Source organism: Galeopterus variegatus, unplaced genomic scaffold, assembly GCF_000696425.1.
Source record: "Galeopterus variegatus unplaced genomic scaffold, G_variegatus-3.0.2 Scaffold80, whole genome shotgun sequence".
NCBI lineage: Eukaryota > Metazoa > Chordata > Mammalia > Dermoptera > Cynocephalidae > Galeopterus > Galeopterus variegatus.
In genome coordinates, this window is record NW_007726191.1 from 176,591 (window position 1) to 190,200 (window position 13,610).

Genomic DNA, 13,610 nt, shown 5'->3' on the forward strand with positions numbered 1-13,610 from the left:
TGGGGCTGGCCGGGCGACCGGGCCGTGCAGGGCTCGGAGCCGGCCAAGCGCTGCTGAGACCCGGCTCTGCGCGTCCAGGGACGGCTGATGCCCGCCGCGCTCCCCACTCCGCTGTCGCAACCGGGCCGCATCTGGACGGGGCGTCGCGCGGCGGGACCGACGCCGGGTGAGCACAGGCTGGTCGGTGGGTCCCCGGGCGGGTTAACATGCCGAGTCAAGTGTGAGGAAGATGGCATTGCCGGCTGGGGTGGGGGGCGCGCCCTGCCGCTCGGTCTCCCTGCCGGAAGCTCTGTTCCTGGCTGTCCAAGAGCGAGGGCGGTACGCAGAACCCGGGACGGGGGCCAGAGGGAACTGGGTAGCCCCTCCTCTCCCCGCCCCATCCCGCATCCTTCCTGGACGGGCCCCTGCCCTCTGCTCTGGCGGGCTCTGGGAGACCAGAGGTCTGAGGACCTTGAAGACCCTGGTATTGAGGTTGGGGGCGCTGGGTCAGTCCTCCTGGCCCCAGCTCTTGGTTTTCGTGAGGAGGCGGGAGAGGTGATCTGTAAGGGCTCCCCGTGGTCCAGACCATGTCCTCATCTTGGCTTGGAGGCTCTGAGACTACTTCACAGCCATGACCTTCAGCTCCTCCCAATAATTAGAAAACCGGAAGAAAAACTCGAGTCCCACCAGCTGTCCCCTTGAGTATGTCCGCAAAGAGCCAGGAATAGAACCGAGGAGTCCTAATCTCAGCCCAGCCCCTGCGGCACAGTCAGCCGCTCCCATCTCCCTAAGCCCCAGTCACGAAAGATTCATCTGAGTGGCTTGCTGTGTGTATATACGGGTGTGTGGGTGTATGGGTGGAGGGGTGCCTTCAAGGCCCTGTTCTCCCTCAATCACCTTTACCCCCTGAGCGGTCACCTCTCAGGCACCTCCAGCTCGAACCCATTTGCTCCGTCTCCCTCTATCGACCAGCAGAGGCATGACTCTGCCTGAGCCTATGGGCAGAGGACTGAGCAGGGCTCCCTTCCCAGGAAGCTGCCCCTTTGGCTGCTGTGACTTGACCTGGTCATCCACAGAATCTCCTTGGATCTCTGGGTGGGGAGTCAAGCCAGAGGCACTTAAGTCAGTACTCACCACTAGGCCATCTTGGGTAGGGACCCTGGATGTCAGGGGAGTAGACTGCCCTGTTTTGGCTGGAAAGGACTCTGAAAACAAGTCTCACTGTACCTGTTGCACAGAGGGGGAGACTAAGGCCTAAAATGGGAGAGGGACTTATCCATCGTCACTTGGAGAGTGGTGGGTAGAGATGGAATGACGAAGCTAGAACCAACCTCCTGCTTCTCATGCCTGGAACTCCTTATCTTTAGTCCTGTGTCTCTAGCCTGGGTCTTCCAGCCAGCCACAGATCCAAGCCTGGAAAGGGACCCTGTCGTCGGCCACCCCACTCAGTATGGCAAAGCCTCGCCACAGGTTGACCCTTTGGGATCACAGTGGCCTGACTGCCTGAGCCAGGAGTGAGAGGGCCGGGGAGCATGACTGTTTAAGTCCACTGACCACCCTGTGCCCGCAGGCCATGATGCTACTTGGGGCCTCTGTGGTGGGGGTGCTGCTCTTCTCCAAGCTGGTGCTGAAACTGCCCTGGACCCAGGTGGGGTTCTCCTTGCTGCTCCTCTATTTGGGCTCTGGCGGCTGGCGCTTCATCCGGGTCTTCATCAAGACCGTCAGGCGTGATGTCTTGTGAGTACCTGGTCCAGCCCTTCCTGGGGTCTCTCACACCATGCTGGACTCCTAATCTAAATGTCCTCAAACCAGACCCATGGTTTCTACTAGCACAGGGTACCTGGGCCCCCAAAAAGCAGCTTCTGCTTCATACCCTTCCCCTGGCAATAGTACCTGGTACCTTCCTGGTATCTCAAAGGTCAAAGTCTTCCCCCAGGGAATTTCTCTAACTTGAGGCTCTTTGGCCTGGGGCAGGTTTGGGAGCCTGGGACATACATCGAACAGTAGGTGTGCTGAGGAGACATCTGCAAGGGACCCTGAGGACAATCTGTAGTTTATGAGAGGGTGAAGAGGAACCCAGTGGGAAAGGCCCTGTCCTCAGGTTGGCATGAGTCTAAGACATCACAAGGGGCACTGAGTTCTAGAGCAGGGCCCCACGTCAGATGCCTGGGAGAACTGACTCCCCAGAGAAAGCCAGGTATGATCCATAGGGACACCCTATACCAGGAATTCCTGCTCCTGTTCTGTGCCGGTGCTTGGTGAGCTCTGGGCCACCGAGAGCAAAAAGGCAGAGCCAGTCTACCAAGCTCTGACTGCTCAGGAAGATGATAAGGGCACACAGTAAATCCCTAAACTGGTGCTGTCGTGTGGGCAGAGACCCTGAGAGTCTTGCTCACTACTGTCCTGGCGTCCAGCACAGTGACCCACACCCAGCACAGGCAGTTCAGCATTTGCCAGTCTGGGTTGATGACAAAAGAAAGTATCCAGTGGCATTGCAGGAAGGGTGGCAGCAGCAGAGAGCTACAGGAGCAGGGAGCTAGGAGAGGTGGGGCTTGGGGAATGGAGAGGCCTCTGGAGGAAAAGGAGTTGTACTTGAGAGGTCCCTTGAAGGTGGTGGGAGGAGGGGAGTCCCACCAGCGCGCAGCACCAGCAAAGGTATTGAGACTGGAGAGCTTGCAGAGTTCAAGGGGTCAGAACGTGGCAGGCTGAGGCAGGAAAGGGGATGTTGCCAAGTGATTCCACAAACACTTTCTGGATGTCTACTCTGTAGACAAGGTGATGAACAAGACAGAGCCCCGCTGGGCTCACAGGGAGAAGGGCTAGACTCATTAGCAGACTCATCTTTTATTTGCTGTGGTGATGGTGGTGGGGGAGGTACATATAGGCTGTGGGAGTCTCCAGATGAGGAGTTTGAACTTTGGGGCTCTGGAGCCCTGGAAGGCTCTGCCAGAGCAGCAGGCTTAGAGCATAGTAGAAGTTGAATTCTGGAGTCAGAGAGGCCTGGTGTTCACAGCTCAGCCACATTCCACCAGAGAAGTCCTGGGCAAGCTGTGACACCTGGAGAGCCTCGGCTTCCTCCTCCTTAAGAGGAGGGAATAATCCTACAGTCTCTTAGTGTTACTGTGAGGCATCAGTGAGATGGTGCATGTTATAGTGCCAAGCACTCAGGAGGAGCTGGGAAATGGGTGTGCTAAGAGTTCTGGCTCATGAGGCTTCAGCCAGTGGGGCAGCACCCGGGGCACGGGGATCAGGACACCACCCTCCCAGCGCCACAGTCACAGCTCCCTTGTTTGCTCCCATACAGCGGCGGCCTGGTGCTCCTGAAGGTGAAGTCAAAGGTACGACGGTACCTGCGGGAAAAGCGGACAGTGCCCATTTTGTTTGCCTCTACGGTACAGCGCCACCCCGACAAGACAGCCCTGATCTTCGAGGGTACAGACACCCATTGGACCTTCCGCCAGCTGGATGACTACTCGAACAGCGTGGCCAACTTCCTGCAGGCCCGGGGCCTGGCCTCAGGCGATGTGGCTGCCATCTTCATGGAGAACCGCAACGAGTTCGTGGGCCTGTGGCTGGGCATGGCCAAGCTGGGTGTGGAGGCGGCACTCATCAACACCAACCTCCGGCGGGATGCCCTGTGCCATTGCCTCACCACCTCTCGGGCACAGGCCCTTATCTTTGGCAGCGAGATGGCCCCAGGTGAGCCCCAGGCGTGTGGGGTACAGGCACTAGTCCCATTGGACCTTGCACAGACCACAACCACAACTCCCTTCCAGCCCTGGGTGTGGGTCAGTGGTTAAGGGCATGAACCCTGGAGTCAGATGGCCAGTAAGCTGGAGATCCTGAATAAGGGCCCCAGTTCTCTGAGCCTCAGTTTCCTCATCTGTAGTACCTACCTCCTACTGTATTCTGAATGATACTTCACCTGAAGCACTAGCAAAGTGGCTGATGCTGGGCAGCTCCTCAGATATACTGGTAACCATCCTTGTGACTAATTCGGCCTTATTTGCCTCATATCTATAATGGGAACAAGGACTCATTCCCCACTGTCCTCGAAGAGCTTGCGTTTTATTTGCTGCCACACTGGGCACTGACAGTGCTGGGCTTGGTGCTTCCAGAGCAGCTCTAACCTTCACAAAGACCAGGTGAGGTAGGGATTGTCATCTCGGCTGTATGTATGCTGAGCCTGGGGTTCAAAGGGTGTGAGGAGCTCACCTAAGGTCACAGAGTTGGTAAGTGGGAAAACTGGGATTTGTCCACAGTGTCCTTGTTCTTCCTCCCCACACTGCTGTGGTTGCTGGATAATAGACAGGGAAGTTATTAAGATGCTGAAAGGGGAGGTGGGAGAATGCAGCAGGGAGCGGGGAGGGTTGGACGAATCAAAAGGAAGCCAGAGGGGGCCAAGCCCGTAGCGCACTCGGGAGAGTGCGGTGCTGGGAGCGCAGCAGCACTCCCACCGCGGGTTCGGATCCTATATAGGGATGACCGGTGCACTCACAGTGCTCACTGGCTGAGCGCGGTGCGGCTGGTCTCAAAAAGGAAAAAAAAAAAAAAAAAAAAAAAAAGGAAGCCAGAGGAACTGGGGCCGAGTGGGCCAGGACTGCCCCACGCCCAGGGCAGATGAGTGTCTGGATGTCTGTGTCATACACAGGGGAGCCTGAGAGAAGGTTTCCACTCTCCAAAGGGGACGGAGGGCCTCTGACCTCGCCTCCCTTCTAACCAGCCCCGCACAGAGGAGGGTAGTATAGTGGGTATGATCTCAGACCTTGGTGAGATAGGGCTAGCATTGAATCCCAGTTCTAGCATATTCCAGCTGTGAGCAAGTCCCTCCCATTTGCAGAGCCTCAATTTCCTCATCTGTAAAATGGGCTGTCACTGGTACCTACTTCCTAGGGGATGAGAGCAGGAGAATGCAGGTAGAGCTGCTATGTAGTTAGCCCGCAGCAGATGGGAACTATTGCTTCTATCAGCAGTGAAGTCCCAGGTGCTTCACCTGTCTCTCTCCCTTCGCCAGCCAGTCTGCTGACAGCATGCCCAGCCCTGGCACAAGCAGAGTCCAGGGAACATGGGGGGCTTCCTGGCCTGCCTGCTGACCTGCCTTGTCTCCCCCGTAGCTGTCTGTGAGATCCATGCCAGCCTGGACACCTCACTCAGCCTCTTCTGCTCTGGCTCCTGGGAGCCCAGCGCCATGCCCTCTGGCACAGAGCACCTGGACCCTCTGCTGAAAGATGCCCCCAAGTACTTGCCCAGTCGCCCTGACAAGGGCTTCACAGGTGAGTCCCCCACCCCCACAGAGGGGTTTGAAGATGGGCTGAGGACAGAGCCCTGGCCTTGGACAGAGGGCCTGGGTTCTTCTGCAAATTTACCGTGTGCCTTGAACAAGTCAGTCACATCATCTCTCTTTTTCTATCTGGAAAATGGGGACAGTAACCCTGGGTCACTCTGGGGTTACTGTGACGGTGCAATGAGCTGATGTGTGTGAATGTGCCAGGCACAGAACTGAGCACACGGGAGCTCACAAAATCCAATTCTTTGATTCATTGAACAAGCCTTTATTGATGCCTAACATGCGCAGGATCATGTGGGCTCCAGGAATCTGCTCCACCAGAATTTTGGCTAGGGTTGGAGAGGGGAGTTGGGTGAAGGGCAAGACCCTTTGGATATGCATCAGGCACCTGGGCAGTGCAGGACTCTGCTGGGTCTCCAGGTGTGGTTCTTCCCTGCCTGCTACTCCAGGCAGCCTCCCTGCGCCTCAGCTCTCTCCTTCTACACGCCAGTCTGCCCAGTCCTTGGGCTTCTCTCACTCTCCTCCTTGTGAAGCCACTTGGCTTGCTGCATTGCTTGGGGGCTCAGAGCTTGGGCTGTTGGTCCAGATCTGAGTTCACATCCTCGCTCTGCTGCTTCCCTTGTGTGACCTTGGACATCTGACCGGCCCTCTGAGCCTTGGTTCCCACAGCTATAAAATTGGGGAAAGTAACAGAACCTACTTTATGGGGTGGCTTTAAGGGTTGAAAAGAAATACAGTGAGTCGAATCCTGAAGCTAGGGTGTGGCGGGAAGGGCTCAGTAACTGGTTGTTATCATCATCATCGTTAACTTCTCTCATGCATATCTGGTCTCCTGGTGTTTTTGTAAACTACTGGAGGGCAGGGACTCTGGCTGGTTCACTCTGGTGCCCTTATGGTGCCCAGGGCTGGCATACAGCAGGCATCCAGAGAGCATGAGATGATTGCTGTAAACATGCAGAGCCATCTATCCCATGGAGTTTCTGACCTCCAGGAATCTCCAGCTTCGTAGGGCTGAGTGAGACTTGTGTAGAATCTGTAATGTGGCAGTCCCTATTCAGGGCTACAGGTTGGGATAAATAAATGGTCAGCAGTGCAGAAGCTACCTCCATACCCCACTTCCTGCAGCTAATGCTCCCTGTGCCCTAAATCTTGGGGCAGGCACCACCTCCTTCTGGAAGCCCACCTGGCACTGCCTCCCCTCCTGCAAGCCTGGGCCAAGTGTTGCTGCCCAGCTTCAGGAGGTGCTATGTCTCCCACCCTCCCCCTGGCATTTGGTGCTCAGCAGTGAAATTGCCTGCGTCCTCCTCTGACCGGCCCACTCAGCTGGGACTTCCAGGAGGGCTGGGTCTGTGCCCTTCTAAGTCATTGATGTCTCTCTCCCCAGGGCCTGGAACACAGCAAGGGCCCGGGAAATGTTTGTCGAGGGAGCAGACACAGGCATTAGAGCAGGGCAGTATCTGAGGTCATCAGAGTAGGCCTTCTGGAGCAAGTGTGATGGACACAGGTGTGAAGGATGCACATGTACAGGCACCCGTCTATCTGACCCATGCCCGCTCTGTGCTGCCCTCTCACAGCCACTCATGTGTCTGTTTTCTTCAGATAAGCTCTTCTACATCTACACGTCAGGCACTACAGGGCTGCCCAAAGCTGCCATCGTGGTGCATAGCAGGTAAGGGCCAGGTGCCCCAGAGTGGGGGTGGGCAAGGCAGGGGCTGGGAACCTCCTCCTGCCTTTCCAGGGGCCCGCTGAGCCCTGTGCCCTATGCCCACCAGGTATTACCGCATGGCTGCCCTGGTGTACTATGGGTTCCGCATGAGGCCCAACGACATTGTGTATGACTGCCTACCCCTCTACCACTCAGCAGGTAACCTTCGTCCACCCCTCAGCCTCCAGCACCCCCAGGGCCACGGGAGCCCCACCCTCCAGTCAGGCAGTGTACTGCTGTGGAAACACATGAGCAGTGGCCCGGCGAGCTCCTGGGCTGGTCTGATATTTCATTGTGTCCCACAGATGTGCACAGCATTGCTGCTTGGTTGTGGGGGCTTAAGGGAAGATAGAGCTTCCATAAATATGAGGGTACTTCAAAAAGTTTGTGGAAAAATGGAATTGAAAGATAATACGAATCTTTCCATGAGCTTTTTTTTTTTTTTTTTGTCTTTTGTCTTTTTCCGTGTCCGGCCACGGATCGCAACCCTCCATGAGCTTTTTGAAGTACCCTCATAACAGTTTCTGGCCTCAGGGTGCTCAGAGTCTGGTGTAGAAGTGAGTGTGGTGGAGGGGCAGGGAGCAGGAGTGCAGCATGAGGGAAGAGCCCAGTGATGGGGGCCCAGGAAGGCTTCCTGGAGGAGGTCAGCCAAGGCAGGTGGATGTGAGATGCAGAAGCCAGCCAGGGTAGCTCAGTCCTGCCTGGCTGAATGGCAGCATTACAGGCTTGGAGCCGCCCCAGACTCTTTCGGTGCAGTCTTAGGAGTGTGCATTCAATCCCACAGGCACTGGGGAGCCATGGAAGGTGTGTGCATAGGGGAGAGAGATGATCAGTTAGTGTAGGTGGGACAGGACAGGAATGAGACCCAGGAAGGACCTGCAGGAGGTGGCCTGGGCAAGAGGTGGGGGGTCTCCATCTCCCTGACCTCCAGGGCCCATCCCTCTGCCTTCAGGAAACATCGTGGGAATCGGACAGTGCCTGCTCCATGGCATGACGGTGGTGATACGGAAGAAGTTCTCAGCCTCCCGGTTCTGGGATGACTGTATCAAGTACAACTGCACAGTGAGTGAGACAGGAAGGGAATGAGTTTTCCTTGTCCCCTTGTCACCTTCCCACCAACCGTGATTTGGAGCATCTGCCTTACAACAGAGGTGGCCAGTCATTCAGAAGGGTTCATTTAAGGTAACATCCCCATTGTTCAGATGGAGAGACTGAGGCCCAGAAAGGGAAAGGACCACACAGCCAGGCCCTGAGGAGGGAAGGGGTTTGACAGATCAGGAGGTGGTAAAGTGAGAGCAACCTCAGGAGCCTGGAATCACACCAAATCCACCTCCAGATTGTGCAGTACATTGGCGAGCTGTGCCGCTACCTCCTGAACCAGCCATCCCGGGAGGCAGAAAAGCAGCACCAGGTGCGCATGGCACTGGGCAATGGCCTCCGGCAATCCATCTGGACCAACTTTTCCAGCCGCTTCAACATACCCCAGGTGGCTGAGTTCTACGGGGCCACTGAGTGCAACTGCAGCCTGGGCAACTTCGACAGCCAGGTGCAACACACAGGGGAACGGGTGAAGCCACTGCGGGGATGAATCATGGAAGGCACTGGGCGGCAGAGGGGAAGGCAGAGTTCTAACATGAGACTGAGTGCTCGAGTCCTCCTTGCCCCTCCAGTATTTGGTCCACAGTGGGAGAGACCCGGCCTAAGTCTTGGCCTTTGCAGGTGGGGGCCTGTGGCTTCAACAGCCGTATCCTGTCCTTCGTGTATCCCATCCGGCTGGTACGTGTCAATGAGGACACCATGGAGCTGATCCGGGGGCCTGATGGTGTCTGCATTCCCTGCCAGCCAGGTCTGCCCTGGGCTGGAATTTAGGGCCCGAATGGGAGGGGTTAGCCCAGGAAGGAGGTAGGACAGGTATGGGTGGATGGCAGCCCTATTCTGACCAGCGGCCATCTGTCAGCACTGCTTTTAGGGTTACAAGTTGCTAATTTCTTTGTGGATCCATCCATTCATTCATTTTTGTGTTGATTGGAGGAGACCCCGAGTCCAGGCCACCTAGGATTGATTCTGGCTCAGCCCCTTCACTCTGTGCCTGAGTCCCCTTATCTGATGGCAGCACACACTTCATCCGCTTGATTAAGCATGATGAAGAACATAAAGTTCTTTGGGCAGAGCTGGGCATGGAGCAGGGGCTTAGTGGCACCAGCTTTGTTAGTCTGTCCATGTGGAGCCTGACCCCTGTTTACTATGTGTTTATCTCATCCATTCAGCTAGCAGATGCCACCAAATGCCTGAGTGCATCAGATCTTCCAAGATGAGCTCCCAGGCTGGGGGGCATTTCTGTGGCAAGCAGTATGAACCAAGTAGACCAAGATGCAGGGTACACTGGGGCGGGCAGGGGGCAGGAGGAAGAGGCCACCTTGGGCAAATCCAACTGCCTTCCCTGTTGCCCAGGTGAGCCAGGCCAGCTGGTGGGCCGCATCATCCAGCAAGACCCCCTGCGCCGGTTTGACGGCTACCTCAACCATGGCGCCAACAACAAGAAGATTGCCAAGGACGTCTTCAAGAAGGGGGACCAGGCCTACCTCACCGGTGGGTCCCCAGCCCTTCACAGCCCCTTCTGGAGGGGGTGGGGAGGGCCGAGGGGTCCTTCACCACCTTTAGAGAACACCTGCCCAGGACTCCTCCAGTCCCAGCCCTAATGGTAGAACAGATTGTTGGGCTCCAGCAAGGACTGCCTGGCCCAAGCTGCTGGGCTGAGAGCCTGGCCGGCCCAATCCTTGCCTCATACAACCCCTCCCTAGGTGATGTGCTGGTGATGGACGAGCTGGGCTACCTGTACTTCCGAGACCGCACGGGGGACACGTTCCGCTGGAAGGGCGAGAATGTGTCTACCACTGAGGTGGAGGGTACCCTCAGCCGTCTGCTGGACATGGCTGATGTGGCGGTATATGGCGTCGAGGTGCCAGGTACACATGGGGAGGTGGGAGGAGTGTGTGGGGAAGCACCACCAGAGGGCACCGCCTGCCTTCACCGTGCACCCTGCCACCCCCAGGAACCGAGGGCCGGGCCGGAATGGCTGCTGTGGCCAGCCCCACTCGCAGCTGGGACCTGGGGCACTTTGCACAGGTCTTGGAGAAGGAGCTGCCCCTGTATGCCCGCCCCATCTTCCTGCGCTTCCTGCCCAAGCTGCACAAAACAGGTATGTTCCTCCCTGGCTCCCACTTTGAGGTTCTAGGCCTGGGCCACTTCCCGATTCCTTCTGGAGAGACCCAGCTGGCTGTCAGGGGACCTTCACCCACAGCCTTGCCGGGTAGTTGGTGAACTGACCTGCCCATGTAGAGGCGAGCAGACTTAGCCTTCAGAGGGAGCAGATATTTACTGAACACCAGGCACTGTGCTAGGCCTTAGAGATAACAGCTAGCAAATTCCAACAGGACCTTTGCCGTCCTGGAGCTTTTAGAGCAGTAGGGGAGGTAGCTGCAGGACAAGGAATTCTAAAACTAAAGAATGGCTACTGATCGGGTGGACAGAGAGCGAATGCAGGGGCATTCGGGATGACTAGACGGCTTGCCTGAGGAGCTGATGTTTCAGCAAGTCCCCAAGGCAGGAAGGAGCTTGGGTGCTGGAGGCCCCCAAAGCTGGAGTCAAGTGAGAGGGGCAGGCAGTGGTGTGAAGTGAAAGAGAGAGGCCAGTGGGGGCCAGAAGCCCAGGGCCTTGTGGGCTGGGGTGGGAGTGTGGAGTCTCCCGGGGGCCGTAGGGAGCCACAGACATGTTTGAGCAGGGTAGTAACCTGGTCAGATCCATATTCTGCAAAGATCTCTGGCTGCTGTGTGGAGAATGGGAGAGGACTGCAGGCAGCCCAGGGAAGCAGGGAGACAAGTGAGGGACTGTCACCATTGTCCAGGTGAGAGGTGAGCTGTGGGCCCATGGTCACATGGCCAGGCAGTGCCATCCTTCTATCTGTTGGTCGGTCCACTGATGGCTCCCAAGAGTTCTCTGGTGGGAGGAAGCACTGAGGCTTGTACACAGACCCACCCCTGCTTCCCTCAGCCCTTGCTGCCCTTCCACATTCTCCCTGTTGCTCACCCTCCCTGGCTGTTTACCATTGGGCCACCTGCCTGGACACCTCCCACGTGGTCATCATGTCAGCCCCTGCCTTGATGGCAGGCCTTCCGTGGCCAGTGTGGCCCCTACCAGGCAGTGGGTACCTGGACCTCAGGGAGCACCTGAGGCAGGGGGGAGGGTCACAGGACAGGGACACTGGTTCCAGGCCCATGACCAAGACTGCAAGCTCCCTGAGCATCAGTCCAGGAGAGACAGGAGGCTGTCAGACCTTGGGTTTCAGACGGGCTTTGCTGCAGAACAAACCATCCCAAACTTACTTGCCCAAATGCCTTACATTTGCTCATCTATTTGCTCACAATTCTGTGGGTCAGCAATTTGGGGGTAAGTTCAGCTGAGTGGTTCTTCTTTCGGCCTTGCCTGGGGTCCCTCAAAGAGCTGCCATCACTTTGTGATTCCACTGGGGCCCGAGGGTCTAAGATGGAGCCACTCACACATCTGGCCCTCACTGGTTGTTTCTGCAGCACCAGCGAACAGGACTTTCTGTGATGATGGGAATGTTTGATATCTCTGCTGTGCAACACAGTTAACTACTAGCCCTGCATATTGAGCACTTAAATGTGGCTAGTGTGAAATTTACATTTTGTTTAATTCATTTAAATTTAAATAGCCACATACAGTCAATGACTAGACTACCCTATTGGACAGCACTGGTGTAGGGGCCTCACCTGAGATGGTTCACCTGTGCTCCAGGAGGCCAGACTGGTCTCAAGGTACCCTCAAGAGGGCAGGGTTGGAAGCTGCAAGGTCCCTTGAGGCCTAGACTCATTTAGAACACACGCAGCACTGCTTCTGCCATATTCTCTTGGTCAAAGCAAGTCATCAGGCCAGTCCAGATTCAAATGGGGGTTGAGAAAGACTCTGGCTCTTGCCAGGAGAAGCGGCAAGGCCACAATGCAGAGGCATGTGCATGCAGGTAGGGGGACATCTGTAGCCATTTGTTGGCAGTGTGTCACACCCAGGTTTGAAGCCCAGCTCTACCAGTTATTAGCTGTGTGACACTGGCTCGCAGATGTGCCTCTCTGAGTATCAGTCTTCTCTTTAGTACAGTGGGGCTAAAACCATTGATTGAAAGATACATAATTTGCTTTACATACTATTAAGAAAAAAAACCCTGCTAATTAAACTATTTCAGAGATGTTAAAATTGAAAACATGTGCATCTTAGAATCCAGACAATACAGTTGAGCAACTGCCCCACGGGGTTGATGTGCACATTAAGTGAGAGCACACCTGTACCTGGTAGCTTCTCAAATAAAGGGAGCTATCACAGTCAGAAGACACAAGTTCTGGTCCCTACTCTGCTGTCACACAGTGTGTAATGCTGGGCAAATAGCTTCCCTTCTTCAGGTCTGTTTCCCCATCTGCAAAATGGGAGTGGGTAATACAGCCATCCCAGTCCCCCCCACTTTGTCATGGCTACTCTGAGAAGCAGTACATGATGTAATAAATGGAGCGATCTTTGTAAACTGTAAAGGGCCATGCCTGCTCCTCCCACACTTTTTCCTCTTTTCTCTCTAGCCCTCCTCTCTTCCCACTCTCCATACTGGTGCTCAGGTTCCTGGGAGCTCAGGCACCTGCCCTGCCCTATCTGAGTCTCTTCCCTGCTCTCCCAGGGACCTACAAGTTCCAGAAGACAGAGCTGAGGAAGGAGGGCTTTGACCCAGCTGTCGTGAAAGACCCACTGTTCTACCTGGACGCCCGGAAGGGCTGCTACATCCCACTGGACCAAGAGGCCTACACCCGCATCCAGGCAGGCGAGGAGAAACTGTGATTTGCCCTCCATGTCCCTCTGAGAGCCAGCGGATGCTGGATCCAAAGCCCCAGTTTCCACCCCAGAGGGGTCCTGGGTGATGCAAGACCAAAGCAAGCAGGTCCTGGCACCTACATCCCAAGGTGCTGACCCCTCCCTCCGAAACTGCCAAGTGACTCACTGCCACCTCCCCCACCCCCTGAGAGGCTTTCTGTGAAAGCCTCATGTCCAAGTCATGTCTTCTGGGCCAGGCAGGGCTTCTGGGCTCCAACCTGAGACCGACGGGGCACCCTCAGAATGATGTCTTGGATCAGGGCAAGGGGAGGTGGAGAGATTACCAAGCTCTCCACAGAATGCAGGGAGCTTGTAAATGGGACCAGGGCAGAAGTCCCCAGACTCAGGAAGTCAACAGGGCGTGCAAGGGTCATAGTGGCCATGGATCATGTGGCTGAAGATGATCTTGGTCCCAGAACTACCCAAGTGTCACTCAGCCCTGCCCACACCTCCAGGAAAGGAGGAGGAAGACCCAACAGGGCCCCTGATGCTCCACCTGCAGCAGGAGATCAGGACAGAGCCCCCCATGTCTCTCCCCTCTCTCCCATCCTCCTCTTCCTGGGTGGCTATCTGGCTGTCCCTCAGGCAGGGCCATTCTCTTTTTGTGGGTTTGTCTGTGTCACCTCCATCTCAGTCCTGGCTTGGCTATGAGAGGAGGAGGGATAAGGGAGGGGACACTCAGGGGCCAATAAACTGCCTTTACTCCTCCTA

The 13,610-nt window shown here is 56.1% G+C and overlaps 1 protein-coding gene across 1 annotated transcript; it reads left to right on the plus strand.

Moving 5' to 3' along the window:
• The first annotated feature begins 1 nt into the window (after position 1).
• Positions 2–13,610, plus strand: SLC27A4 (solute carrier family 27 (fatty acid transporter), member 4). Its single transcript, XM_008579233.1, has 13 exons — positions 2–166; positions 1,550–1,716; positions 3,284–3,678; positions 5,094–5,252; positions 6,866–6,935; positions 7,039–7,130; positions 7,924–8,033; positions 8,308–8,517; positions 8,691–8,817; positions 9,423–9,560; positions 9,773–9,937; positions 10,024–10,170; positions 12,709–13,610. Exons 2-13 carry the CDS (start codon positions 1,553–1,555, stop codon positions 12,864–12,866), a joined length of 1,935 nt encoding a protein of 644 aa, XP_008577455.1. The 5' UTR covers positions 2–166; positions 1,550–1,552; the 3' UTR covers positions 12,867–13,610.